The sequence below is a fragment of the Neofelis nebulosa genome, chromosome 16 (assembly GCF_028018385.1).
Source record: "Neofelis nebulosa isolate mNeoNeb1 chromosome 16, mNeoNeb1.pri, whole genome shotgun sequence".
NCBI lineage: Eukaryota > Metazoa > Chordata > Mammalia > Carnivora > Felidae > Neofelis > Neofelis nebulosa.
This window is the reverse complement of record NC_080797.1, coordinates 36,967,129-36,995,012: the sequence shown is the minus strand read 5'-3', so window position 1 is coordinate 36,995,012 and position 27,884 is coordinate 36,967,129. Positions and strand designations below refer to the sequence as shown.

Here is a 27,884-nt window from a genome sequence, read left to right as displayed (position 1 = left end):
GAGGGAGAAAGTGAAGCTGGGAGTTGCCACTCCCAGGGACTCGCTGGAATGCGGTGGAGGGGGTGGGGGGGCGAGCCGTGAGCACGCTCGCTCCCAATCACGGGAGGAGGAGGAGGTGGAGGAGGAGGGCTGCCTTGAGGAAGTACAAGAATGAAGTTGTGGAGCTGAAGAGTCCCCTGCGTCGTGCCCCGAGAGCCGAGCAGAGCTCCCAGGCAGCCGCCCGGCCCTTCGCAGCCCGGTCCAGCCCGAGCCATGGGGCCGGAGCCGCAGTGAGCACCATGGAGCTGGCGGCCTGGTGCCGCTGGGGGCTCCTCCTCGCCCTCCTGCCCTCCGGAGCCACGGGCACCCAAGGTAGGTCTGGTGTGGGGAGGGCACGAAGCAGCGACGCGACCCTGCAGCCTGGGACCCCCGCCGAAGGTCCCCGGGCTGGCGGGGGCAGGGGGGGGGGGGCACACGAACTTCCCGGTCCGAAGTTTCGGACGGTGTCGGCGCTCCCGAGCAGCCGGCCTCGCCGGGGAGGGGGCAAAGGAAGGTGGGGCAGGGGGGCGATGACGCCCAAGCCGTTCTAGATGTCCCAGGCAAGAGACTGGCGCTTTCCAGACTCGGCGACGGCAATGGGAACTTGTCAAAAAAGTTCTCTGAAATTGTTCGGAAAGTTTGCCATCAAAGGGTGTACTGCATGGTGTGTGTGTGTGTGTGTGTGTGTGTGTGTGTGTGTGTGTGTGTTCCCCTTTCTTGAGCCCCTTCAAGCTTTCTCAAAGACTTTCCAGTTGGCAGCCTCCGCCTCCAGACTGGACTGAGCTGGATTCCTCGGGGGTCCCTTCTGTTGCCCCTCCCCCTGTCCCATCTCCCCACCCCCCCTCCCCCCGCAGCGATTGGGTTTAGTTCCTCCAGCTTCAGGCAGGATCGCGGTGTGGAGGGGGGTGGTGGGGAAAGTAACCTGTCCGGCCAGAGCCGGGCTGGAGAGGGTGGCCGGTCGGACTGCCGAGTTGCCTCATGCTGGAGTCTGGGGTGGGGGGAGGGGGAGACGTTTGTTTTGAGCAAGTTTCTTCAGGGCCAGCCCGGGGACTGTGTGCTTTGTGACTTCTGGAGAGCACGGGCCACCGAGGGGCGGTGGTAGGTTTCCTGGTCTGGGGCATAGAGTGGGAGATTTCCCAGCGGGGGATTCCTGGGCAGTCCTGCAGGGTGGGTGGGGGGCGGGAAGGAAAGGTAAAGACAGAGGGCCAGATGTGGGTTTGCAGAGGGCTGGGTTGTCCTGCCTTTTCCTTCATGCTGTGTGTGGGGAGGCACGGTGGTGGGGGTAGTGCCAGTTCTGCCCCATTGGCCCATCTAGGCACTAACAATTAAAGCCACCGTTGGGGCGCCTGGGTGGCGCAGTCGGTTAAGCGTCCGACTTCAGCCAGGTCACGATCTCGCGGTCTGTGAGTTCGAGCCCCGCGTCGGGCTCTGGGCTGATGGCTCGGAGCCTGGAGCCTGTTTCCGATTCTGTGTCTCCCTCTCTCTCTGCCCCTCCCCCGTTCATGCTCTGTCTCTCTCTGTCCCAAAAATAAATAAAAAACGTTGAAAAAAAAAATTAAAGCGACCGTGTGCTGGAGATATACTTTGAGCTAGGCATGGTGCGCGGTGGTTTGCATGCACGCCCTCTAAATCCTCAGACCAACCCCACAAGAGAAATCCTACTAGTTTTCCCATTTCCAGGTAATTTCCAGGTAAACACCTGGGCTTAAAGAGGTTACATCGCATCAAGGAAGTAGTGGGTCCAAGATGGGACCCCCAGACGGTGCGACCCCCAGCCACACATTCGAAATCACTGTATTAATCCACCTTGAACAATGGGCGACACTGCTGCTGGCATCACTGTGCTGTAGGGAAGACAAAATGGGAGTGTTCTGGGGAGTAGTGGGTGGTCTCCATCGGTCAGGGAGTCTGGAGAAGGGGTGGGGGTCATCCCGTCTGTGTGTTGCCCGAGGGCCTCTCTGTCAGAGCGTTGCAGTATTCTCTGAGGGGCGTCTATGCTAGGGTGTTCCTGCGTTGTGTGGTCTGTGTTTGCGTGTCTGGGCTTTGTGTTGCCAAACAGCAGTCTCCCTGCTGGCTTAGGGACTTGGCTGAACTCTGCCCTCTCAAGGAACTCCCTCAAGGTGCTGGGTCCGATCTGCTGTAAACAGCGGGAGGTGGCCCCACGCCTTCTCTCTGACAAAGGAGGTTCCACTTTCCTGGGAGCCCATACGTCTCCCTGTTTCCCAGGCGGGCGTCTGTCTGCAGCCCTGACCTTCTGCTGCGATGGGTGAGGCCAGGCTGCGCTGTCAGGCCGAGCTGCTGCCCCCCTCAGCTGGGCCTGTAAGTTGAGCAGGTGGGGGTGGCCTGGGTTGCTGCGGTGCTGGGATACGGAGGGGTCAGTTCTCTCAGCGATGACTGGGGCCTCCTCAGGCCTATCTCACCCCTCGATCTGCACTGCTGGGTGCAAAGACAGATGTTGGGTGTGTCGGGCAGAGAATGGTTGCAATGGCAGGGCACCGCCCGGCTGCCTCTAGCACCCCCATTATATCCCAGGGCTGAGGGCTAGGGCAGGAATTTGGGGGAAAGGGGAGACAGGGAGGATCCAGAGGGTCAGGATTTTGCTAGGATCCATTCTTAGAGGTCAAACTTTTGTCAAGTGTAGCAAACACATCCTTATCTTGCAGAGGTCCTATTTTAATTCCCAAGCGATTCTTCTAACAACCTCCTTCCTTTTTACCTTACTTGAGGAAAGTAACTTCATTCTAATACTCAAGGGGGAAAAAAGCAACAAATGAAATGATAGGATGAAGTGTGAAAAGGGAAAATACATCTCATTCCAAATACAAAGTCATCTTTCATTTTCTCTTGGTTTGGAATTACCCACACTCCAGCTATATGAACTTCCCTTGCCTGAACTTTTGAAAAACTTTCTTTATTTACTTTATTTTTTAAATTTACATCTAAGTTAGCATATGGTGCAACAATGATTTCAAGAGTAGATTCCTTAATGCCCTTACCCATTTAGCCCATCTCCCCTCCCACACCTTGCCTGAACTTTTGAAAAATGTCCAGTGTGCTTCCTGTATGCCAGGTTCTTTTCCCTCGACGGTTTCATTTCATCTCTGCAACAATCCAAGGAAGTGGGTACACACAGTTCAAAGAAGTGAAGTGATTTATCCAAGGCTTCCTAGTGACCCAAATATGTCTAGTAGACCCAATAATAATGTCTAATGAGGAGGCATTAAGAGTTGGTCAAAGTCATATCCTATTCAACAGGAATGGGGTGAGCAAAGCCTCAGGGGCAGCCAGGTGTCCAGACTGGGGTAGAGGTGCTACTCTGTTATTCAGGTAAGTGAGTTCCCTTATCTAGCCTATAGAAAGTGGAGTGAGCTGGGGCCCACTGAGGTCCTCTCCCTCCCTGTCCAGCCCATGCCTGCCTTCCTCTTGGGCCCTCCAAGCATGGCAAGGGACTGAGGGCAGGGACAGGGTGGAAGTCAGGGGGCCCTGCAGGGTTGGAATGGGGGAGACAGCTGGAATGGAAGAAGAGGAACCAGTATGGAGGAACCATCAGTGGGGGGCTAGAGTAAGGCCCCAGTAGTTGTGCCTGCCCCTGGGAGCTGAAATGATCTGGAAAGAGATCCCCCTCTCTGCCTCTGCCTGTGGGAAGCCCTTATGGGGTGACATCTCCATCTCTTGCTAGGCTACCTTTCCTTCTCACCCTTGGGAAGACAGCCCGTGTAGGGCGACGGGGTGTGTGCTCTCTAGGAGTGGGAGAATTATTATAGCCAATGTTTGTGTTGCCTCAGTTCTATTTACAAAGCCTTTTCATGTTTACAGGCTGCTTTTTTGATTCATTATCTCATTTAACTCTCATTTAACTTCTCTGCAGAAAGTAAGAGTTGTTAGTGTTTTATTATCCCATCCTCACAGCCAAGTTCAGGTCACTAAATAGTCATTGAGTGCCTATGAAGTCACAGGCACTGCTGGGCATAGAGATGAATCTGATATGGCCTCTGCCCCCAGAGGTCCTTTGACTTGCTCAAGGTCACACATGAGCAGGCCAGTTAGGGTTCTGGTTTAATGATCCTGAGCCCAGGCCCTGGTCTGATATGGGACCTGATACACCAGGTATGTATGGTGGGTGAGTTCTGGGCATCACTAGAATGAGCTCTTAACTTGTAGGTCTGGGGGAGTTGAGTTTTAGGGATGCAGGTAGTGTTCATGGAAACCAAAGGAAGTATCTCTTGCTGGTGAGCAAGAGAAGCAGCTGGGGCTGAAGTGTGGCAGGGAGGGCAGAACCTTCCGGAGAGCACCCCCCAGAGCTGGGACGAAACCCTGACCACTGAAGTCCAGCCAGAGGGATATGAAGGACTCTGAATAGCCTTTCAGCAGAGGGATGAACACCAGGACCTCAACTACTACCTTGTGGTTTGCAAGTTCTTGATTGGATTTCATCCATCCATCCATCCATCCATCCAGCAAACTCTTATCTGGTGTTGGGCTGGTCCTGCCTCATAGTGACTTTGTGTCAGAGAGCTGGAGAGGTTGGGGCTTCTGAGGGTCAGGTGTCCTGAAGACACAGAGCTCTCCTGTGTAGAACAGGACTTCTCACACCCTACCCCCTGAAAATCAAGGGGGCTGAGTGGATATGGGGACTGTGGTGAGGACTGGGGAGAAGGAGTCTGGTGAGCAGATGGGGGAGGGGGGTGGGAGGTGCTGAGCTCCATGGTGAAGGGGACAGAGGTGGAAGTAGGGGAGGTGTCAAGAGGCCCTTCTTGGCTTCATGTCAGCTTGGTGGGGAAATTTGCCCGCAAGCCTCCAGCTCTGTGGGAGAGCAGGTCTCAGTACCTGACTTCACCACCCGCTGCAAACGCTTAAAGAATCTTAGACTCAAATCAGCCACAAACTCACTAGTGGGGTGGGGCTACCACTCTTTCTGGCCCTCAGCTCAGCCCAGCCCCCCTGCCCTGCCCAGAGTCTGTGATGTTTATCGGTGGTATCAGTAGAGTTGGTATGTATTTCCCTTTGCACCTGATGTGGGGTGAATTTGTATATGTCCAGTTAAGAACGTAGGATCTAAAGTCAGACAGACTCCAGTTCAAATCCTGCCTCTATCGCTCATAAGCTTTATTAAGATCTTGGGAGACGAACCCCTGTCGGCCTCAGTTTTCTTCTTTGCAAGAGAGAAGTTGCTGTCGCAGCCTCGGGAGGACATAATGAGGCTCCACCCAGAGTGCCTGACAGTACACAGTAGGTGCTCAGCTAATGTGGCTGCCCTTGGTGTTCCCATTGTTGTTGTTTTCCTATTGCCTGGCTGCCACAGCTGGTGTCCTTTAGAGGCGGCAGAGGGCCACAGCCGGTGGAGACAGCCTCTGCTCCAGCTCTGCTTGTCCCTGGCCCGGGTTTGGGCCAGAGCTTTGGGGTCTGGGCCTAAAGACAGCTGTGCCTACAAAGCAGCTGAGGCTGCTGAGGCCGCAGGAGGTCCTGGCAGCGGGCGTTATTTTGGGCCTGGCCTGCCACCCCCAGCTCCTGTTTCTCTTGGGAGTCTGAGGGGAGGGACCCTTGAGTTCTATTTCTGGGCCCTCCCCTTCCTCCCTCTTTGCTTCCTTCCCTATCTGTCCGAAGGGGTGGGAACAGAGACCACTCTGGCTTTTACTGGGAGGCTGTCAGCTCATGGCCATTGCCCTCAGCGTGAACCCGAGGCACTGGCCCTACCAGCCTTTCCCCAGCTTTCTGGAGGCAGGGGATCTCTCTTATCCCCCAGGATTTGACTTCAGGCTCCAAGTTGCTGGGAGAGCAGGAATCCTGGTGTCAGACCTTGAAGTCAGCCACTGCTGTCCCCCTGAATCTGCACACAGTCCGTGGGAGGTGCAGTGGCAACCAACAGGAAATCCAAGCAGCTCAGGCACCTGTGGGCCTGTGTATCTGGGGGTGCCCTCCACCCACCTCCCCCCGGCGCACCCTCCTGGGCAAGACGCGCCAGGTGATTCATCTCCTCACCAGAGCAGAAAAACGGGTTCAACTGGGCACTTTAATCTCCCCCCTACTGGCAGGCATGGTGCCAGCTGTTGTCCAGAGCACCCCCTCACCAGGAGTAGTTTACCCCTTCTGTATCCCTGGGCTTTGTAGGTACTTCCGGTCTCAGGGACACACTGCTGGGGTCCAGGTGGCCCGGGGAGGCAATTCATCTTGATGCCCCTTGGCTGAGGGTTGGCCCTGGGAAGAAGGTACACAGGGCTGACGTAGTGCCCTTGTGGCAGGAGTTTCGTGGCATAGATTCTGCCAGCTGGTTCTGGAGTCTTGCCCTGAGGAGGTGGCAAGGGTGAAGTGCCAGCATAGGAGCCGTCAGAGTAGGGCATCGCTCTGGCCCAAGATCTGCAGCCTGGGTCCGGATGCCCGTTGTTGGGGTCTGATGCTCCTTTTTTTTCTGCCTGGGGGAATTCCAGAGGTCCCTGCACTGACCAGGCCCCTAGTGGTCCCCATGCCCCAGCTATGACTCTAGCTGACCCTCCTTCCTTCCTTTCTGGGTGGCATTGTGGGGGTGGACATCCCTTGCCAAGAGGCTGGCATGTGGGTGGTATTGGAATGGGGTGGGGAGAATGCCCTGAGTTTGTTTGCTTGGGATAGGGGCAGGGGGTATCCAGAAGCTTCATGATTCATCATGGCCTCTCTTGGGGGATTTTTACCCCTTGGCCACGAGTGGTGCCTTGGGCACAAAGGGAGGCTTTCTTTGCCAGCCACCACCCCGGATCAGGCGGGCAAACTCCCCAGGGCTGGCACAATGGGGGCCCCTCTGGATACTCAGGATGGGCCGAGTTAGAAGGAGCGTTTCCTCTGATTTCCCTCCTCTTCCCAAACTTGCAGACTTTCTTTTGCTGTTGTGCCTTCTGCAGGTGCGCGGGACATGGGAAGCGGGGTCCTTCACTTGTGCTTTCTCGCCGTCCGAGATGGCATGACCCTGCGGAGTGAGTGTGGAGGAGGTGCCAGGCTGGAGAAGCTGACGGGCCAGCGGCCTCTGACCCATCTCCTCTCTCCTCCCAGTGTGCACCGGCACAGACATGAAGCTGCGGCTCCCAGCCAGTCCCGAGACCCACCTGGACATGCTCCGCCACCTCTACCAGGGCTGTCAAGTGGTACAGGGTAACCTGGAGCTCACCTACCTGCATGCCAATGCCAGCCTCTCCTTCCTGCAGGTGAGGCCCATGGGGGACCCAGCCAGGTCCTGCCTCCAGCTGAGCTGAGCCCTATGCTTATAAATGGGTGGTAGAAGAAGGCGCCCTATAGTTCTTCTCTCGTGGCGGCTCCTCAACTGGGAAGTCCTTTCTGATGCCCGCACCCTATCTGTTCTACCGCAAGGCCAGTTGACTCCCTCCCAGTCATGTGGCTGGCCCTGGACATCCCTGGGTAGAATGCACGTGTGCCTCTGCTAAATTTTTGGCTCCCTTGCCAGCAATCGCCCCCCCCCTGTCCATCTGCCCCGGCCGCTGTCCCTGTCCTGCCTGGCGTGGTGAAAGGGCTGCTGGGAGGTTGTGGGTTCTAGGTCCAGTTCTACCGACAAGCCACGTGAATATGGTCTCGGCCCCTGGCTTCTCTGTCTGTGTTTTGGAAGCAGGGAGCATGCTTTGACTCCCCTCTGGGAAAACCAAATGGAAAATGTATGTGAAAGGGTCACGAGCAGGGGAGAGAGTGGGAACCAGCCTGCTGGGTTGTGTCCACAGTGCCCTAGAGTGGGGCCACATGTGTGAGGCTTGGTCAAATCACAGACGTCATGTCATCTAGGTGTTTCCTTTTATGGATGAGGGAACTGAGATGCAGAGAGGGTGTGGCGCTTGCTCATAGTTCACACAGTGCTCCCCCCACCATTTATCTGTTTTGATCATACACGACTCTGGTTTGGGGAGGTGGGGAGTGGCCTTGATCTCTACTTTATGCGTGACAGAGCTGGACTTCTCAGCGGATGGGGGCTTTGCACTTGGTGACTTAGAGGAGGCCTGGGGCGGGGAGGGGGGGGGTGGTTGTGTTCCAGGGCCTGGGCCTGCTTCAGCCCCACCTGGTCCTGTTCTCTCCCAGGATATCCAGGAGGTGCAAGGCTATGTGCTCATTGCCCACAACCAAGTGAGACAGGTCCCACTGCAGAGGCTACGAATCGTGCGAGGCACCCAGCTCTTTGAGGACAACTACGCCCTGGCCGTGCTGGACAACGGAGACCCACTGGACAGTGGCACCCCTGCTACAGGGGCTGCCCTAGGAGGGCTGCGGGAGCTGCAGCTCCGAAGCCTCACAGGTGATCATCATTATCATTGAAACCTTCTCCTTGTTATCGGGAGCTGATCAGGGCCACTGCTATGCGTGGGAAACTTTGTGTGAATTAGAACTGGCATCCCTTCTGGATGGATGCAGGTGGAGCTTGGGAAGGTGCCTTTGTGAAGATGAGAAGATCTCCCTTCTTCCCAGGAAGTCACAGCTTGCACGAGCCTGCACAGTTTGATAATTAGGATACAGGCTGGGGTTAGTCCACTTCTTGGCTGAGTACACATGTGCAGCGAACAACCTGCATAACTGTATGTGGCAGCCTTGGAGCTGACAGTATCCCAGACTCTGTGGCCAGTCACTTGGCATACACGATCCCATTTTGGTTGTGCTGTAATCTTGCAAGGGAAGCACCAGTGCTATTCTCATTTTACAGATGAGAAAACAGGTTTACAGAGGATAAGTGACTTGCTCAAGGTTACATAGCTATGACATAGCTAGTTAGTGGTGAAGCTGGTTTTCAGACTCCAGAGTCTCTTTTAACCAGTAAGCAGTGTGCACAGAGTATAGAGGTGGGAGGACAGGAGAGGGTGGCATGGACATCTGGACCCTGTCATGGACAACTCACTCCTCCCTGGATCTCAGGTTGTTCATGTGTGTGGGGCAGGGTGGGGGGGGGTGGGGTTCTGGTACGGCTAGAAGATGCTGAAGGTGTCTTCTCTAATCCCTGGGGAAACTGGTGTGTTTAAGAGGCCTGCTCCCCTCTAAAGAGGTCAGGAGAGTCCCATGGGAGGGCAGAAAGTGGCAGACAGGAAAGGAAAGTGCTGATTATTGCCTGCCTCACAGAGATCCTGAAGGGAGGGGTCCTCATTCAGCGGAACCCGCAGCTCTGCCACCAGGACACGATTCTGTGGAAGGACATCTTCCACAAGAACAACCAGCTGGCCCTCATGCTGATAGACACCAACCGCTCTCGGGCCTGTAAGCCATGCTTCTCCCTGCCTGTAGCTTCCTCTCTTTCTCAGGCAACCCAGCAATCCCCAAACTCCCCGCTCACTCACACCCCCTCCACTCCCCACCCCTGTACTAACACTACCCATTCCTTCTTTCTGTCCCATTTCCCTCCTGCCATTTCTCTGTGTCTCTTCATCTCAGTGGTTCTCTGTCCTGCCTCCCTCTGCTTCCAGATCGTGCCTCTGTTTTCTGAGTCTTCTTTTCCTGCCGACTCTCCCTCACTGCATTCTGCCTCCTGGTCTCTGTCTATTTCTCTCCCCAGGCCAACCCTGTTCTCCAGCTTGTAAAGACTCCCACTGCTGGGGAGCAAGTTCCGGGGACTGTCAGAGCTGTGAGTGCTAGGAGGCCCAGAATCTGGGGAGGGAGGGCAGGGGGCCGGGCTGGGAGGGTTACCAGACCTCCGTGTCTTCCCAGGGGGTGGGGCAGGAAGTCATCACAGAAAGTGATGCAGGTGAGGGTCTGGTGCCTGGGCTACTGCCCAGCCCTCATCCTGCCCTTTGTCTCACAGTGACTCGAACTGTCTGTGCTGGTGGCTGTGCCCGCTGCAAGGGCCCGCAGCCCACCGACTGCTGCCACGAGCAGTGTGCTGCTGGCTGCACGGGCCCCAAGCATTCTGACTGCCTGGTATGTGCCCACGGGACCCCGGGGTGCAAGGGGAGGGGCACCCTGCCTGCTCCTGCCCTGTTGCCCGTTGCACGCCAGGGAAAAACAGTCCAGTGACCACCAGCTGCCTGTCTCCACCCCCGCCACCCCCACCCCTCACCCCCCGCCTCCAGGCCTGCCTCCACTTCAACCACAGTGGCATCTGTGAGCTGCACTGCCCAGCCCTGGTCACCTACAATACAGACACCTTCGAATCCATGCCCAACCCTGAGGGCCGTTACACCTTCGGTGCCAGCTGTGTGACTGCCTGTCCCTGTGAGTGCCAGGGACAAATGTCGTTTTAGTAATTTTGCTGGGAGGGGGATTGGTTTAAGTAAATGGGAGCGTATGGTGAGTATCGTCTGACCCTCGCTCTGGCGAGCTGGTCACGGCACTTCGTGTCGAGCTGCCGCGGTCTTGCAACAGCTAAGAGCAGGTGGAGAAGAAGAGTAGGAGCTAAGAGCCCAGGCTCAGGAGCCAGGCTGCCTGGGTTCGAAACCGGGCTCTACCATTTTCTAGTCGTGTGACCTGCTTCCTGTACCTGTTTTCTCATTTGAGGATGGGGGCAACATAGCCCCAACCTCATAAGGTGGTTATAAGATTTGGATGAGTTAACATTTGTAAAGCTCTTAGGGGCGCCTGGGTGACTCAGTCGGTTAAGCGTCCGACTCTTGATTTTGGCTCAGGTCATGATCTCACAGCTGATAAGTTCGAACCCTGAGTCGAGCTCTGTGCTGACAGCATGAATCCTGCTTGGGATTCTCTCTCACTCCCTCTCTCTCTGCCCCTCTCCTGCTCGAGCTCTCTCTCCCAAAAATAAATAAATAAGCCTTAAAAAAATATATTGGTAAAGCTCTTAGAATAGTGCCTGGCACATACTAAGCACTCCTAAATGCTAATTTTTATTGTATAGTCTAGATTGATCAGAGTTTTATTTAACAGTTCCTGTATTTATCGATGTGCATTGGGGGACTGACCTCAGACCTGGGGCTGTCTTTCTTCGTGTCATGAGAGGCAGGAGTGGGCTCTCAGCTCCTGGTTGTATCCTCCCCGTGGTGGGTTAGAGTACAAAATGTAGAGCCAGACTTTTTGTGTCCAGTCCTGGCTTCTCCACTTGATAGCACATGACCTTGAGTAACTTACATAAAACTACGATGATTGCCTCTTGGCAAAATGGGAATCTAACAGTGCCCGTCACGTAGGGTTGTGAGGAGTACGTGACTGTTGAGTGTGCAGACACGCAGTAAGGGGATTTCAGTATTGGTTGATATTCTTACTGCACTATGTGGGCATGGTGGGGCGTGAAGGGCCAGGGCAGATGGACACACAGTCCCCATCTCCTCAGACAACTACCTGTCTACGGACGTGGGATCCTGCACCCTGGTCTGTCCCCTGAACAACCAAGAGGTGACAGCTGAGGATGGAACACAGCGGTGTGAGAAATGCAGCAAGCCCTGTGCCCGAGGTAACTGCTGGCCACCCCCGGAGCCAGGCTACAGTTCCTGCCCCTCTGCACACCCAGCTTGGCCCACAGTCCCATTCTTCTTCAGACCCTCCTGGGACCCAGTCCTTTTCTTCCAATGTCTCTGTCTTGGCCCTCCCTGGATCAGTCTGACACGTTCCCCTGTATTTCCTGTCTGTGCAAGGGGGGCACGTGGCCCCAGGGGGGGACTGTGGACAGGACCCCTGAGTTTGAGTTCCTGGTGCTCCATGTGGGGGCCGAGACGGCCCCTTCACCGCCTGCCCCTCCCCACAGTGTGCTACGGCCTAGGCATGGAGCACCTGCGGGAGGCGAGGGCAGTCACCAGTGCCAACATCCAAGAATTTGTCGGCTGCAAGAAGATCTTTGGGAGCCTGGCGTTTCTGCCAGAGAGCTTTGAGGGGTAAGGATACGCGAACTTAAGGGTGGGCACAGCAGCCTGAGCAGCATCAGGGCAGTCAATGAATCCTGAGGACCCAGAAGTGGCAGTATCTCTGGGGGATGGTGGGAGACAGAGGTGGGAGGCCAGAAATGCAAAAGAGGCAGGATGGGCGGGGGGACCAGAGGGTGTGGGGACGTGGTGGGGGGTTGTTTGCATAAATGACATGCTATCCACAAATATGCACTTGTGTGGAGGCCAAGCCATCCAGAGAAAGCAAAATTCTCCTTGAGTTTGCAGTGGCTTTATTCATAATGGCCCCCAGCTGGAGATAAGGCAAATGTATACCAATAGGTGAATGAATAAATAAATGGTGCCTTATTATACAATGGAATTCTCAGCAATAAAAAGAAACAAACGACTCACTGATCTATACAACAACATTGATGAGCCTCAAAAACATGTTCAGGGGCACCTGTGTGGCTCAGGTGGTTAAGTGTCCGACTCTTGATCTCAGCTAAGGTCTTGATCTCAGGGTTCGAGCCCCGATGTTGGGCTTCACGCTGGGCATGGAACCTATTTAAAAAAACAAAAACAAAACCCATTATGGTCAGCAAAATAAGTCAAACAAGAGAGAGTCCACACTGTGCTATTCTCTTTACGTGAACCTCTAGAATAGGCAAAACCGCTCTGTGGTGGTAGAAATCAGAACAGTGGTTGCCCCAGGATGGGTGGACCAAGAGGAGACACAATGGAAGTTTCTGGGGGCAATGACAATGTTCTGTGTATCAGCTGGGGTAGTGGATACATGAGTGAATGCATTTGTCAAAACTCCTCAAACTGTACATCAGAACTCTCTGCATTTTATTGGATGTGAATTATACTTCAATAAAAATATGTATTTAAAAAGAGGACGTTCCTTTCAACACTTCCCGCAACTCTGTTCCCCTTTCCAGAGGAATCCACTGCTAATAGTTTGTGTGGGTTCTCCTCGACCATTTGTACATACTTAGACACACACAGAGAAACATAGTTTTAGTAATTTTATTGGGAAGGTTGACTTAAAATGGGAGCTTGTCATGACTATTGTCTGCCCCTCGCCCTGGAGAGCTGGTCAAGGCACTTCGTGTCGAGCTGCCGCGGTCTTTCAACAGCTAAGAGCAGGTGGAGCAGAGTAGGAGCTAAGAGCTCAGGCTCAGGAGCCAGGCTGCCTGGGTTCGAAACCGGGCTCTACCATTTTCTAGTCATGTGACCTGCTTCCTGTACCTTAATTTTCTCATCTGTAAAATGGGGGCAAAAATAGCCCCAACCTCATAAGGTGGTTATAATGTTTGAATGAGTTAATATTCATATGCTCATAAAACAGTGCCTGGCCGATACTAAGTGCTCTTTTTTTCTTTGTTTTTTTTTTTAAGTGCTGTCAAATGTTAGTTTTCATCTATAGTCAGGATAGACAGGGATTATATTTAACAACTCCTCTATTTACTGATGGGTCTTTTGGTCGTTTTTAATTTTGCTCTTACAAACGGTTCTGCCCTGTACATGTCTCTGGGAACAGGAGCCAATGTCTCTCTAGGCCACATCCCTAGAAGTAGGATTTCTAGATCAAAGGATATAAATACTGTTTTGACAGACCCTGCCAAACTAGGGCTTGGGCTTTGAAACTCAGGATGAAAACAGCCGGGCTTGATGGGCAAAGGGTTTAAATGAAGTCATTAATGGAGGGCGGTGGGGGAGGGTGGCCGGGTCAGCTCTGGGGGTCATGCCCACCTACTTCCTGGCCCTGCTGACTCCTCTCCTAATCCTTCTAGGGACCCAGCCTCCAACACTGCCCCCCTGCAGCCTGAGCAGCTCAGAGTGTTTGAGGCTCTGGAGGAGATTACAGGTGGGCTTTGCTTCCCTGCATCCTGCTCTGATGCGGTCGGGGGTCCTCTTCCTGTCCCCACACCCCTAGCCTCACCCTGTGCCCGCAGGTTACCTGTACATCTCAGCGTGGCCAGACAGCTTGCCTAACCTCAGTGTGTTCCAGAACCTCAGAGTGATCCGGGGCCGAGTTCTGCATGAGTGAGCACCGGGGAAGGGGGGGGTTCCTGAGGAGCTTCCCAGGGAGCCCATTGAGAAGCTCTGGGCATGGTGGGCACTCCTGTTCCCCAGGGACTCCAGCAGTAACATTTCCATGGGAGTTTTCAGAGTGTGCTGGGGACAGGAGGAGGTGAGGGCAGCTCTTGCCGACAGCCAAACACTCTTCCCACAGCGGTGCTTACTCGCTGACCCTTCAAGGGCTGGGCATCAGCTGGCTGGGGCTGCGTTCGCTGCGGGAGCTGGGCAGTGGGCTGGCCCTCATCCACCGCAACTCTCGCCTCTGCTTCGTACACACGGTGCCCTGGGACCAGCTCTTCCGGAACCCCCACCAGGCCCTGCTCCACAGCGCCAACCGGCCAGAGGACGAGTGCGGTAAGACAGGGAGCCCAGCGCCACACGCTCCCCGTCTGCCGGCACACAGGAGTGCCTGTGGGCCCCTAGCAGCAGCAATCTTGGACTTGTGCAGACTGCCCATCCCTGGTGCACCATTCTTGACACGGCTGTGGCTGGCTTGACTTCTTGGCATGGCTTCTGGCTGGGCCTGGCCACACTGCCTTGGCATCTGTGCCTTCCTTTTCCTCTCTGTCCCTGGAACCTCGGCTCTTTCTTTCCCCGCATTGCCCGGCACCTATTCCCACCCCGTCCAGCCCACAGCCTCCTCCCCTGGTTCATGTGGACCTGGAACCTTCCTTGAGTGTCTCCTCTAACCCCCTTCCTCTTCACTGCAGCGGGTGAGGGCCTGGCCTGCTACCCGCTGTGTGCCCACGGGCACTGCTGGGGTCCGGGACCCACCCAGTGTGTCAACTGCAGCCAGTTCCTTCGAGGCCAGGAGTGTGTGGAGGAATGCCGAGTACTGCAGGGGTACGCGGGGCAGGGCAGGAGGGGCGGCCGGAGTGGGGCATGGGGGCTCCTTCCAGACCCCCTCCTCAGCCATCCCTTCTGTCAGGCTTCCCCGGGAGTATGTGAAGGATAGGTTCTGTCTGCCATGCCACCCAGAGTGTCAGCCCCAGAATGGCTCAGTGACCTGCTTGGGCTCGGTGAGTTGCTGGTGGGTTTGATCGAGGTGGGTAGAGGGAAGCAAGGGCAGGGGCGGGGTGGGGTGGCTGGGCACCTGGCCATGTCCAGTAGAATGTCCCAGGAGAGGGCTCGGAGCTCAGCCCTGGATGGCAAGAGGGTGTTAGGAGGCTAGAATGCTGGGGACTGCAAGTTGTGTAGTGGACCCCGTGACCCTTCAGACTATGCAAAGGTCCCGGGGAGGCCTGTGTCCTTGGCTGTGGCTGTGCCAAGGCGGTTAGACCTATGGGCTTAGGCATCAGACTCTCTGGATTCAGATCCAGGCCCTGCTTCCATCCTTGGTTCGCTCATTTATAAAGTGAATATTGTACATTGGAATGTGGGAAGAATGAACTTAAAATAGGGTTTGGCACCGTGCCCAAGCGATTTGCTGTGTGTTAGTTAACTATTGTTACTTGCTGTTATATCTTAAGTAATACACTCCCCTGCTAGACTTCCAGTTCCTCATCTGAAGCCTCCTGCCTGAGGATTGAGCTTTGAGCAGGGGAGGGGGGAGCTGGGTGAAGAGCAGGGGTGGCAGACACGGCTAGTCTGGGCTGTTCCAGGAGCAAGGCGAAAGTGCTGTGGAGTGGCCATGGGAAGCACGAAGGGGACACAAGGGCATGTCCTGCTGCCCTGGAGGTGTTGTGCTAGCCCCCTTCCAATCCTTCCCTTCCCAGGAAGCTGACCAGTGTGTGGCCTGTGCCCACTACAAGGACCCTCCTTTCTGTGTGGCTCGCTGCCCCAGTGGGGTGAAACCTGACCTCTCCTTCATGCCCATCTGGAAGTTTGCAGATGAGGAGGGCACGTGCCAGCCATGCCCCATCAACTGCACCCACTCGTGAGTCTGGGGGCCTTCTCTACAGAAAGGAGGGCTTTGTCCCAGGAGACTTTCTGGGGCTCTTATTGTAAAAGGGGGATAACTCTGCCTTTGCTTACACTGCTTAGTTTTTGTTTTGTTTTGTTTTTAATTATTAGTCCTTAGAGGCACCTGGGTGGCTCCATCAGTTAAGCATTAAGACTCAATCTCCACTCAGGTTGTGATCCCAGGGTTGTGGGATCAAGCCCTGCATTGGGCTCCATGCTGAGCATAGAGCCTGCTTGGGATTCTCTCTCTTTTCCTCTGCTCCTCTCCCCTACCCGCATGCTCTCTAAATTACAAAAAAAATTTAAATGAAAACATGAAATATAAATGAACGTCATTAACAGTTCTATCCCCACTGTTTATTAACAAAAAAAATTTGTAATATTTTTCCTCCAGGTCTTACCTGTGTACATGCTAACATATAATTATTATTATAACACGTGAAATATGTGTTTATATATATAATTATTCTTAGTTGTTTTTATCTGTGCACATTCTAACATATTATTATAACATATAAACTATAGTTAATATATATTATTATTCTCCAACTGTTTTTATGTGTGCACATTCTAACATATATTTCCTTATACTAAAATGGGATCACAGACCATACCTATTGTTTGCAAATTGCCTTTTTCTCACTTAACAGAACCTTGCAATGTTTTTCCATCTCCTGACATGGTGATATACCCTATTTTTTTTTTTTCATTCAGTTTTCTTTATTTACACATGAGACACATGGATACATCCTTATGATAAACACTTTCAGCAACAAAAAGTATAAACATTGCAAAGCAAATGTGCCCTTTCATTCCAGTCCCTTAGGGAAAACCATCAGATTCAGTCTGCTACGTGCAGCCTTCCAGGCTTTTCTCTACACATCTGCATACACACATATTACATTTATATTAGATTGAATCCTGTAAGATTGCTGTTTTTGTAGGTCAAAAATGGCCAAGAAATAGCAATTTCATATAGTTCATCTCATACATAGTCAGGTTTGGTTTTCGTGTATATGCATTAAAAAAAAATTTTTTTTTAACGTTTATTATTGAGAGACAGGGAGACAGAGCATGAGCAGGGGAGGGGCAGAGAGAGGAGACACAGAATCTGAAGCAGGCTCCAGGCTCCGAGCTGTCAGCACAGAGCCCGACGCGGGGCTCAAACTCACAAACTGCAAGATCATGACCTGAGCTGAAGTCAGATGCTCAACTGACTGAGCCACCCAAGCACCCCACGTGTATATGCATTTTTTAATGCAAATGGGACTGTGTTCTACATATTGTTCTGAACTTTGCTTCTCCCCCAACCCCTGACTTTATGTATCTTGGAGGTCCTTTCTCGTGATGAATGCACATGGATCTACCTCCTCTTTTTTTTTTTATTAAAAAAAATTTTTTTAGTGTTTATTTTTGAGAGAGAGAGAGAGAGGGAGAGAGTATCTGAAGTGGACTCTGCACTGACAGCAGAGAGCCTGACACGGAGCTCGAACTCACAAACAATGAGATCATAATCTGAGCCAAAGTCAGTCCCTTAGCCAACTGAGCCACCCAGGCTCCCCATACCTCCTCTTTTTTTTAACTACTCAATCTGCAGCCCGGATATAGTATTATTTAACCATGTCCTTGTTTGAGGGATAGTGATTTTTTTTCTTTTCGTTCTCCCCTTTTTCTCTCTCCCTTTTTCTTTTCCCTTTCTCTTTCTCCCTTTCTTTTTCTCTTTGCTTTTCTTTCTTTCTTTTCTATTTATTGCACTTGAGCCCCATGTACAAGTTAGCATCTTATACATGACCCCTGGCATACAGGTGTTGGCATTTTCTTTTTTTAATTTTTTTTTGTTTATTTATTTTTGAGACAGAGAGAGACAGAGCATGAACAGGGGAGGGGCAGAGAGAGAGGGAGACACAGAATCTGAAACAGGCTCCAGGCTCCGAGCCGTCAGCACAGAGCCCGACGCAGGGCGCGAACTCACGGACTGTGAGATCATGACCTGAGCCGAAGTCGGACGCTTAACCGACTGAGCCACCTAGGTGCCCCCAGGTGTTGGCATTTTCACAGTATATCCTGTGAGGTGGAGCTGTCGGGTCACGGACATTAATAGGTATTGCCAAACTGTCCTCTGCAGGAGTTGGGCCAGTTTACTGCCCTGGCATTCTTTTACAGAGGAACGTAGCTGTGTTTTTGGACTTGATGTTTCTTTGGGTGCTCCCCAATTCCTACCTACCATAGACAGATAGAGGGGAGCAGGAAATTCAGGTTCAAGGCCAGAGAAGGAATCCCCTTATGGGGTGGTAGGAAGAGTATTGGTGACTTTGAGCCCAGTTTCTGTCTTTGTCAAATGGGGATAATAACCCAGCCACACCCACCTTAGGGTGGTTGTGAGGCTGGAGTGAGACCAGGAGGTGTTTCCCAGCCTGGTTGATGGGACTCTCTCTCCTGCAGCTGTGTGGACCTGGACGAGAAGGGCTGCCCCGCCGAGCAGAGAGCCAGGTCAGCCTGATCCCCAGGACACACCCTATGCTGCTCCTCAATCCCCTATCAGCCCCTGGGTGGTCACTGCTGCAGGAAAGGGGCATCTCCTGACATGACACATGTCCCTTTCTAGCCCAGTCTTCCCCTGTTGATTCACCTTTCAATTTGCTTCAGCAAGTGGAAGGAGGACCTCCTCAGGATGCTTAGAGAGTGGGGAACAGGAAAAGATGGCAAAGACCCCCTAGTACCTCCCCACCCTCGAGTAGCTAGATACCTCATAAGGGGCACAGGCAACATTCAACTCACTGGGACAGAAGGCAGCTTGAGAAGGGAGTGCAGATGCCCTGGAGGAAAAGATGAAGTCTTAATGGGGTGGCAGGAGGCTTCAAGGAGGAGGTGGCATTTGAGCCAGGCCTTGAAACAGGGGCAGGTAGCTCACGTGCATTAGGGAGAAGCAACCAGGTGGCATTGTGGGGGAAGGGTCAGGAAAACCTAGGATGTGTTTGTTCGAAGGTTCTGGCATGGTGGGCCATTAAGTGAGCCCAGAGAAGGGAGTAGGGGGTGAAGTCTAGGTCATGTTAGGGCATAGGCCCACCCTCACTACCAGGCCACAGGGTTGGACTTGATTTCTGGGCAGTGGGCAAAGTCTTTCTTTGGGAAAGACTCTGTGGACAAAAACAGATTGGAGTATCTAAGCAATCATTTGTCCATGAAGCAAGCATTCACGAGAGGTCTGTGATGTGCCAGGCTTTAGCCAAGCAAGGGAGGAGGGCAAGGATGGTAATGATGTAGGGTCAACACCCAAGAGCTGCATCTATCCTAGGATGAGCTGAGTCTTAAACGATGATCCCATGGAGAAATGGTGGTCCAGACAGAAGTAATAGAATGTGCAAAGGCTGGGAGGTGTGGAAAATCATGACCTATGGGTGAAAAATTTGGCTGGAACATCAGAATCACTGGATGCACATTCCTGGGGCCCCACCTCATACCGCAATCAGAGTTGCTAGGAGTGGGGCTCTAGACTCATGCACATTAACCAGCTTCCTGGTGATTTTTGTCAGGAAGTTTGAGAATCCTGGGCTACAGCCATGGGCAGTCACATAGACAATTTGGAGATGGGGGTAAAAAGGGCTCTGAATGTCCAGCGAGGAGGCTGGACTCTCCTGGAGGTAGGAGGGAGCCAAGGGAGATTTCTGAGTAGGAAAGAGAGGATGGGAGTCCGTGGGTCACCCTTCTGACTTCCCTTTCCAAAGGCCAATTACCTGCATGCCCCTCCCTGGGGCTCCTTCATCTTTTCATGCCCCAGCCTGGTCCCCAGTCCCTAACCCTGGCTCCCGCCCCCAGCCCTGTGACGTCCATCATTGCTGCTGTGGTGGGCATTCTGCTGGTCGTGGTTGTGGGGCTGGTCCTTGGCATCCTAATCAAGCGAAGGCGGCAGAAGATCCGGAAGTACACGATGCGGAGGCTGCTGCAGGAGACGGAGGTGAGGCAGTCTGAGGGCCTCCCTGTTGGCTTGGGGTCTACAGCCCAGCCTCCTTCACTGACGCCCCAACCCCCTCGCCCCAGCTGGTGGAGCCCCTGACGCCTAGTGGAGCCATGCCCAACCAGGCTCAGATGCGAATCCTGAAAGAAACAGAGCTGAGGAAGGTGAAGGTGCTTGGATCCGGAGCTTTTGGCACTGTCTACAAGGTCAGGGGTGGGGCCAAAGTTCCTGGGTGGGCGGTCCCAGAGGATGCAGCGGGTGTGGCCAAGGGTTCTGTGGGGAAGACAGCCAAGAGCTGGGGTGGTGCTGTTTGGTTGGGCAGTTTGGTGGGAGGCTGGAACAAGGGGAAGGGGAGTGGAGAGCTGGGCTACATAGTGAGGCTGATGATACAGCAGGTTTGGCCCCAGAGTGGGGAGGGTATTCGGAGGCGACTGTAGGTGGGATCTGGGGTTCCCTTTTCCTGCTCACATCCTCCTTTCTCTGCCCAGGGCATCTGGATCCCTGATGGGGAAAATGTGAAAATCCCAGTGGCCATCAAAGTGTTGAGGGAAAATACATCTCCCAAAGCCAACAAAGAAATCTTGGACGTAAGCCCCTCCGCTCTCCCTAGCCAGGAGTACAGGAGGGACCTCCTAGCTGTATGTCTGGGCTCTGGGCTCTCTTCACTGAGGTTCGGGAGGCACTCTGTGATTCCCCAAGCCTTGACTCTTAACCTCCCGTGAGCCATGGTTCTGGTTTGTGCAGGATGGGGATGGATTGGGTGAAGGTCTCCCATCACGCCTCAACCCTCAAGAGGGGTATGTGGTGGTGGCAGGTTTGTGGTCTCCCACACCTTCTCAGGGTGCACTCTTGCCCCCCAGGAAGCGTATGTGATGGCTGGCGTGGGCTCCCCATATGTGTCTCGCCTTCTGGGCATCTGTCTGACATCCACCGTGCAGTTGGTGACACAGCTTATGCCTTATGGCTGCCTCTTAGACCATGTCCGAGAACACCGTGGGCGCCTAGGCTCCCAGGACCTGCTGAACTGGTGTGTGCAGATTGCCAAGGTATGCACTTAGGGGGCCTGAGCTCTGCAGGTGTCCTTGGGGGCAAGCCTCTGACTTCACACAGGGCTGGGATGGGGAGGTTTCCTGGGAGAATATGGCCAGAGCGGAGTCCATATGGACACATCTGATCCCAGGGGATGAGCTACTTGGAGGATGTTCGGCTCGTGCACAGGGACCTGGCTGCCCGGAACGTGCTGGTCAAGAGTCCCAACCACGTCAAAATTACAGATTTTGGGCTGGCTCGGCTGCTGGACATTGACGAGACAGAGTACCATGCCGATGGGGGCAAGGTTAGAGGAGGAAGCGGAGGGAGGCAAGGTGGAGTGGGTCTGGACCCTGGGAGAATTCTACGAACCGCCACCTCTCTACCACACCTAGTTTGAGGACTTCTTTGCTCTCCCAGGTGCCCATCAAGTGGATGGCACTGGAGTCCATTCTCCGCCGGCGGTTCACCCATCAGAGTGACGTGTGGAGCTACGGTGTGTGGCAGGGAAGGTTGGGAGGAGGGGTGGACAAGGAGCCACGGGCCTGGGGGGCCATGTTGGTGGAAGGAGGAGAACAGGGATAGAAGAATTAATGGAGACACCTTAGCATGAATGTGGGAGGGAAGGAAGGGGCTGCCGGGGTCTGTGTACTTCCCTGGGACTAAGGAAAGACTGGCTATCTTCTGCCCCCTGGCATCACACCCCTCCCTTCTTCCCATGTTCCCAGGATCTTGGGCAGAGCCTCTGGGACTCGGTGCACTAAAGCTCCCTCTTGTCCCCCCACCTCTTAACCTTGTCTTTGCCCCAGGTGTGACTGTATGGGAACTGATGACTTTTGGGGCCAAACCTTATGATGGGATTCCAGCCCGGGAGATTCCTGACCTGCTGGAGAAGGGGGAACGGCTGCCCCAGCCCCCCATCTGCACCATTGATGTCTACATGATCATGGTCAAATGTGTGTGGCTGAGTTATGCCAGCTACTTGGAGGAGGGATGGAAAGTGCTGGGGGGGGGGGGGGTGGGTGGAGGGGGGCCTATAAGGGGCATGGGAGGAGGCCAAGAGCAGGTTGTATGTGGGCCCAGGGTTCCAAGTATGGTTGAAGGAGCCTCAGAAGGGTCTCGCTTCCCTTTTACAGTACCAGGCCAGAGGAACTCTAGAAGACCAACTAGGAAGAGACTTATATGCAAAATAAAAAGGGAAAACTAGTAGAGATTCTCAAAGGGTCTAACTCAGGATCTGAGTCTGATACCTCTTTTCTACCACCCGAGGACTTTGGACTGTAGTCACTGGGGTTGTCTAGACCAGACTGGAGAGGGGGTGGGGCCCGCGCACAGGCTGCAGCCAGAACTGAGATGCTGAGCTCCCTCCCGCCCCCAGGTTGGATGATAGACTCTGAATGTCGGCCACGTTTCCGGGAGTTGGTGGCCGAATTCTCCCGGATGGCCAGGGACCCCCAGCGCTTTGTGGTCATCCAGGTACTAGGCCTTTCTACCCCATCCCTGCCTATGTCTAAGAGCACTCTCCCACAGAGGGTGGGAAGGGAGAGGATCCCAGGCTTCCAAGCCCAGCTCCTGCCTCATTCCTCATACCTTTTGTCCGCCCTGAGCCTTTCTCGGAAGGCTGTGCACTGGGCTGGGGAGAAGCTGTCACTGTCTCCTTCCTCCCCAGAATGAGGACTTGGGCCCAGCCAGTCCCTTGGACAGCACTTTCTACCGTTCACTGCTGGAGGATGAGGACATGGGAGACCTGGTGGACGCTGAGGAGTACCTGGTACCCCAGCAGGGTTTCTTCTGCCCAGACCCTGCCCCAGGCGCCGGGGGCACAGCCCATCGCAGACACCGCAGCTCATCCACCAGGGTCAGTGCCCTCAGTCACACTGTGGTGGGTGGGTGTAGTTACCTCCTCCGTGGACTACGGTCCTTTTCTTCTATGTCCCCTCCCACCCCAACAGTCACCTCTCATGGAGACCCCATTATCCCTGACAACTCCTACTGCCTTCCAAGCCTTGACCCCTTCCTCTTCATGGTGACTATGTCAAATCCCATTGGTGTCCCAATTTATCCCCTGTGACCCTATCACCTCCCATGGAGTCTCTATCCCAGATCCATGAATGACCCCATTGTAACTTTCTCTCATCTCCAGAGTGGCGGTGGTGAGCTGACACTGGGGCTGGAGCCCTCCGAGGAAGAGCCTCCCAAGTCTCCACTGGCACCCTCAGAAGGGGCTGGCTCTGATGTGTTTGATGGCGACCTGGGAATGGGGGCAGCCAAGGGGCTGCAGAGCCTTTCCCCACAGGACCCCAGCCCTCTACAGCGGTACAGTGAGGATCCTACCGTACCCCTACCCCCTGAGACTGATGGCTACGTTGCCCCCCTGACCTGCAGTCCCCAGCCTGGTATGGAATCCAGGCCCAAGATGAGAGATTGGGAGGGGAGGGGGGAGCTTGGGGTGCCCAGCCCAGGGCCCACAGTGGGGACACTGGTAGTAGCTGGGACAAATGGGTTTCTTCCTCTAACGAGCCCCCTCCTCGCCCTTTCAGAATACGTGAACCAGCCAGAGGTTTGGCCAAAGCCCCCATCGCCCTTAGAAGGCCCTCTGCCTCCTTCTCGACCTGCCGGTGCCACTCTGGAAAGGCCCAAGACTCTGTCCCCCAAGACTCTTTCCCCCGGCAAGAATGGGGTTGTCAAAGACGTTTTTGCCTTTGGGGGTGCTGTGGAGAACCCCGAGTACTTGGCACCCCGGGGCAGGGCTGCCCCTCAGCCCCACCCTCCTCCAGCCTTCAGCCCAGCCTTTGACAACCTCTATTACTGGGACCAGGACACATCTGAGCGGGGCTCTCCACCCAGCACCTTTGAAGGGACCCCTACAGCAGAGAACCCCGAATACCTGGGCCTGGATGTGCCAGTGTGAGCCAAAAGGCCAAATCTGCCGAGACCCTGCTGAACCCTCAGGGAGTGGGGAAAGCCTGACTTCTGGCCTTCATTGCGATGAAGCAGGGAATCCTGCCACGCTAGACACCTTCCTTCCTCCTCCAGTTCCCAGGTGGCCAAGAGGGGCCCAGCCTGGTTGGAAGAGGGGGCAGCACTGGGGAGCCTTGACTGACTTTGGAGCCCTGCCCCAGACAACTCTAGGGTCCCGTGGATGCCACAGCCAGTCTCCTCACCCGAGGGAACAGCCCAGCTTGGCTGTCCTGTTCCAGACCTTTGACACAGAAGGACTTAGGAAAGCTGGGCCTGGAAGAGGAGGAGGCTCCAGGGAGTGTCTAGGAATAAGAGCAACCCATTCAGAGACTGTCTCTGAGACCTAGCTCTGCGCCCAGGAACAAGGGAGCAGCAATGCCACCCAGATCCAGTCCTTGTACAGATCCAGTCCTTATGCTTTTTTTGTTTTGTTTTGTTTTTACCTATTTTTTTTTTTTTAATGAAATAAGGACTCGGGGAGAGCGGGTATTGTGGAGAGGGGTGGGTCCCTGGAGTTGGGGGAAGGATGTCCTTTCTCCACACCCACTTTCTCCATTTGCAAATATATTTTGGAAAATAGCTGGGCACCAGCCTATGTCTGGGGTGGCTCTGTGCCCACCCTAAGTTCACCTCCTTACACTCAAGTCATCTTTTCCTGGAGGGAGTGGCTAGAAATCTCGAGAAAGCTTGAATGAGGAGGCTCTTTTCCAGGTTCAAGAGCCCTTTGACAACCAGATCATTCTTGCTGAGAAAAAATGAATTCCTAAGGCCACCCACCAGAATGGGGTTATTCCCTATGGATAGGGGCAGTGAGGGGAGGGACAGAGGCAGGAGGAGGCAGTACCTACTGTGTGACTCATTTTCCTTGCCTCGGCTATGAGAGAGGAAATGAAATAGAAGTAGCTATCCAGAAAGCCCACCCACCCAGCATAGCCACTCTGGTGGTATAAAGGCTGGGCTGGCCTCTGCTACTATCCCCCACATCCGCTGAACAAAAACACACTAGTTGGGCACAGGTATTTGTAGTGCCACTTTATTGCCAATAGCTGACATTGCCCAGGGCTAGTGGAAAATAAGTTATAACTGTGGTGGCATTTGACCAGTATGGCTAAGCTGGAGGCGGGGAGCAGACTTTTCTTGGGCACTGATCCTAGAAAGGGGGTAGAAGGTGGCTATGGAAAGGTCCACGGAGAGGGTCTCTCTCGCACCCCTAAGACCACAACAGCTTCTATTCCCTCCTGGTACCCAAAGGGACAAAGTGGAGGCCAGAGTCTCCTAGCTTACCAGGAGCTAAGTGAGGGCAGTGGGGAGCCCTCAGCAGGACCAAAGGGGAGACCAAGGCGTGGGTCTCAGAACAGAGCAGGAACCCGGAATCATGTGTAGTTACAGGATGACACAGGGAGGACGGCTGTTGGTGATCTTTTCTAGGGGTTCTCCGTTACTGGCTCTTCGGATGGCCTCAATGAGCTAGAGAGAGGGCAGACACGTGGAATGTGATGATGCACTGCATGGGCAGGGTGAACAGAGGCCTCCCAACATTGTAAATACTCACATCTTTTTCATAAGGAAAGCCCCCATTCTCCAGCTTGGAGAACACCAGCTGTCCATTGATTTCAATCTCAAAGGCCCCTGGTATAAAATAAATCAATGAATGAACTGTATGCTGAGAACAGACAAGTCTGGAGAGACTCTCCACACTTCTTAGACTTCACACAGGCTCCTTCATGTCCCCACCAGCCCCACTAGAGACTCTTGTTATTTAAGCCATTTCCCAACCCTGACTCAAGCCAAGGGAACCTGAGGGAGGCATCACCTGTGTGTCCTTCCTTTGAACTCAGGCTTCATAACTCAATGAAAGAATCCCTCCCCTCCAACCCCACACTTCTGCAGTCTCCCCCGTTTTTCCCTACAGGCTTCATCTGTAACCCCCTCACCTTTGGAAGGGTACTCGAATTGGCCGGACATTTGCCAGACACTGTTGGACACTATATAAAACAGCCAATTCCAGAACTAGAAAGTGGTAGAGTTGAGATTTAGAACACTGACTCAGCAGGTGTTCTGTGGGCCTCACCTGTGCCTCCAAGGCGCGACTCGATTTCAATGCCAGGATACTGCTCCTTCACGGCACTCGCCAGCTCCAGGTAGGTCGCTTCAAATCCGCAGGGTTCACTAGGGACAAGACGCTTGGGGTCCGCTTGGGTTTTCGGGGGAGGGGCCTCCCGTGGACCCACCCCCGTCCGGCCCGGACACCCCACAGGCTGGAGACGCTCACCAGTACTCCACTACGATGCGGACCCCACTACCCGGTTCAATCTCCCCGGGAGGGGGCGCTTCACACGTCGGCCCCGGCTCCCCGCTCATTGCTCCCGACTCCGCTCCAGCCGCTGCTTCCGGGTGTGACGCGACGCCGCGGGCACGTGACGGGGCGGGGCCGCTGGGCGGGGCGGGCCGCGCGCTACGTCCGGGCGCCTCCTGCAGGCCGCAGTTACTGCTGCGTTTTGACCGTATCCTCGGTTTGAGGACTCTGGGCTGGGTGGACCCGTCCAGACCACCTTTTCAGAGCTCCAGGCTTGCCCCGCACCTCGTATCTGCTGGACGTCACCGTCTTATATAACCTTCTGAAATATCTTAGACTGTAAAGCGCTTCCCAGGTTACAAAAGGGAGCGAAAGTGATGGGGCAAGCGGACTCAGGGCCTGGGTTTGGCCAATGGTGTGGAATAGTTGCCATTTCTTGCAAACATGCTGATGACTTTTTAAACCACCTCATGGTTAAGCACTCAAGTACTTCTGATTCTTAAGCTCCAAAACTGTAAGCAAAAGCGGGGCAGTGACGGCCTCTCCCCTGCATTTGGGACCCTTAGGCTTCGGGGTTCCCACTCCTCAAGCTCCATGCTCCCATCACTCCTGTCCTGTTCCTGCACCTCCCCTATCTCATCCTGCTCTCACCCGGCATCATTCCCATTTTCCAACTCCAAATATGGAGTCTGTTTCGCTGCCTTTTTCCTCCCCGGAGTCCCACCGTAGTATCCTAACAGGTTACCTACATCAGCATCTCTTCAAACCATGCATTTTAAAAACAGATTCAGTGGTTTATAGAATTGTGCCACCACCACTACAATCCAGTTACAGAACCTTTCCATCAACCTAGAAAGGTCACTCCTGCGTGTATGCAGTCAGTCCAGTTCCTGGCTCCAGCCCTAGGCATCCATTGATCTGCTTTCTGTCTAGAAACTTGCCTTTTCTGGACATTTAATATAAATGGAATGGTATAATATCCATTTTTTTGCTTCTGGCTTTTTTTCATTCCGTATAAAGGTGTGTGTGTGTGTGTGTGTGTGTGTGTGTGTGTGTTAATGTTTATTTAGTTTTGAGAGGGGGTGGGGGGAGGCAGAAAGAAATGGAGAGAGAAAGAATCCCAAGCAGGCTTGGGACAAGCCCCAACACGGGGCTTGAACCCATGAACCCCAAGAGATCATGACCTGAGCCTAAACCAAGAATGGGTCACTGGACAGACTGAGTCACCCAGGCACCCCTGTTCAGTGTAAAGTTTTTGAGGTTCATCCGTGCTATATCACGTACAGTAGTTTTTTTCCTTTTTGTTGGTGTGCAGTATCCCATCGTATAGATATACCACCTTCTGTTTATCTATTCAACACCGGTTGATGGCCATTTGAGTTTCCAGTTTCCAGTTTTTAGCTATTTTGAATAATGCTGCTATGAACACCCAAGTGTCTTTGTAGGTATATGTGTTTCATTTCTTTAGTAGAATTGCTGGGTTGCGTGGTATGTTTAACTTTTTGAGAAACTGCCAGACTGTTATTCCAAAGTGCCTGTACCATTTTACATTCCCATCAGCTATATGAGGATTTGTTTACCCATATCCCTGTCAACGCTTATTGTCTGTCTCTGATTATAGCCATCCTGGTGGGCGTGGGGTGGTATCTCATTGTGGTTTTAATTTGCATTTCTCTAATGACTAATGATGTTGAGCACCTTTTCATGTGTTTATTAGCCATCCTTCTATCTTATGTGGAAAAACATCTCTTCAAATCTTTTGCCCGTTTTTAATTGGGTTGTTTGTTTCTTTATTATTGATTCATAAGAGTACTTTATATATTCTGGATACGAAGTCCCTAAGCAGATATATGATTTGCAAACATTTTCCCCCAGTCTT

The 27,884-nt window shown here is 53.6% G+C and overlaps 2 protein-coding genes across 4 annotated transcripts; one reads left to right on the top strand and one right to left on the bottom strand.

The window, feature by feature from the left end:
* The first annotated feature begins 82 nt into the window (after positions 1-82).
* On the top strand, positions 83-24,299 carry ERBB2 (erb-b2 receptor tyrosine kinase 2). 2 transcript variants are annotated; one of them, XM_058703191.1, is made up of 27 exons: positions 83-351; positions 7,039-7,190; positions 8,068-8,281; positions 9,094-9,228; positions 9,524-9,592; positions 9,770-9,885; positions 10,038-10,179; positions 11,249-11,368; positions 11,660-11,786; positions 13,574-13,647; positions 13,736-13,826; positions 14,017-14,216; positions 14,573-14,705; positions 14,791-14,881; positions 15,578-15,738; positions 18,207-18,254; positions 19,581-19,719; positions 19,803-19,925; positions 20,208-20,306; positions 20,580-20,765; positions 20,900-21,055; positions 21,169-21,244; positions 21,558-21,704; positions 22,127-22,224; positions 22,418-22,606; positions 22,892-23,144; positions 23,289-24,299. In XM_058703191.1, exons 1-27 carry the CDS (start codon positions 279-281, stop codon positions 23,657-23,659), a joined length of 3,783 nt encoding a protein of 1,260 aa, XP_058559174.1. In that variant the 5' UTR covers positions 83-278; the 3' UTR covers positions 23,660-24,299. The 2 variants fall into 2 exon arrangements, with proteins under 2 accessions (XP_058559174.1, XP_058559175.1); XM_058703192.1 differs by lacking the exon at positions 83-351 and adding an exon at positions 2,313-2,337.
* A 427-nt stretch (positions 24,300-24,726) lies between these two features.
* On the bottom strand, positions 24,727-26,135 carry MIEN1 (migration and invasion enhancer 1). Of its 2 annotated transcripts, XR_009254794.1 has the most exons (5): positions 25,982-26,135; positions 25,781-25,878; positions 25,262-25,338; positions 24,994-25,176; positions 24,727-24,859 (listed from the first exon to the last, which is right to left on the bottom strand). XR_009254794.1 is itself a non-coding variant. In XM_058703211.1 (4 exons), exons 1-4 carry the CDS (start codon positions 26,068-26,070, stop codon positions 25,093-25,095), a joined length of 348 nt encoding a protein of 115 aa, XP_058559194.1. In that variant the 5' UTR covers positions 26,071-26,135; the 3' UTR covers positions 24,727-25,092. The 2 variants fall into 2 exon arrangements, 1 of the variants encoding a protein (XP_058559194.1); XM_058703211.1 differs by having other exon boundaries at positions 24,727-25,176.
* Positions 26,136-27,884: the final 1,749 nt, after the last annotated feature.

Bases quoted from the DNA above. Each gene is read 5' to 3' on its own strand.
- ERBB2 (XM_058703191.1), top strand. From the start codon at position 279: ATGGAGCTGGCGGCCTGGTGCCGCTGGGGGCTCCTCCTCGCCCTCCTG. The intron at 19,926-20,207 runs GTCAGGGGTGGG...TTCTCTGCCCAG, and splicing joins CTTTTGGCACTGTCTACAAG to GGCATCTGGATCCCTGATGG. The intron at 23,145-23,288 runs GTATGGAATCCA...TCGCCCTTTCAG, and splicing joins GACCTGCAGTCCCCAGCCTG to AATACGTGAACCAGCCAGAG.
- MIEN1 (XM_058703211.1), bottom strand. From the start codon at position 26,070: ATGAGCGGGGAGCCGGGGCCGACGTGTGAAGCGCCCCCTCCCGGGGAG. The intron at 25,879-25,981 runs GTGAGCGTCTCC...TCTTGTCCCTAG, and splicing joins CGCATCGTAGTGGAGTACTG to TGAACCCTGCGGATTTGAAG. The intron at 25,177-25,261 runs GTGAGTATTTAC...CCCTCTCTCTAG, and splicing joins GCTTTCCTTATGAAAAAGAT to CTCATTGAGGCCATCCGAAG.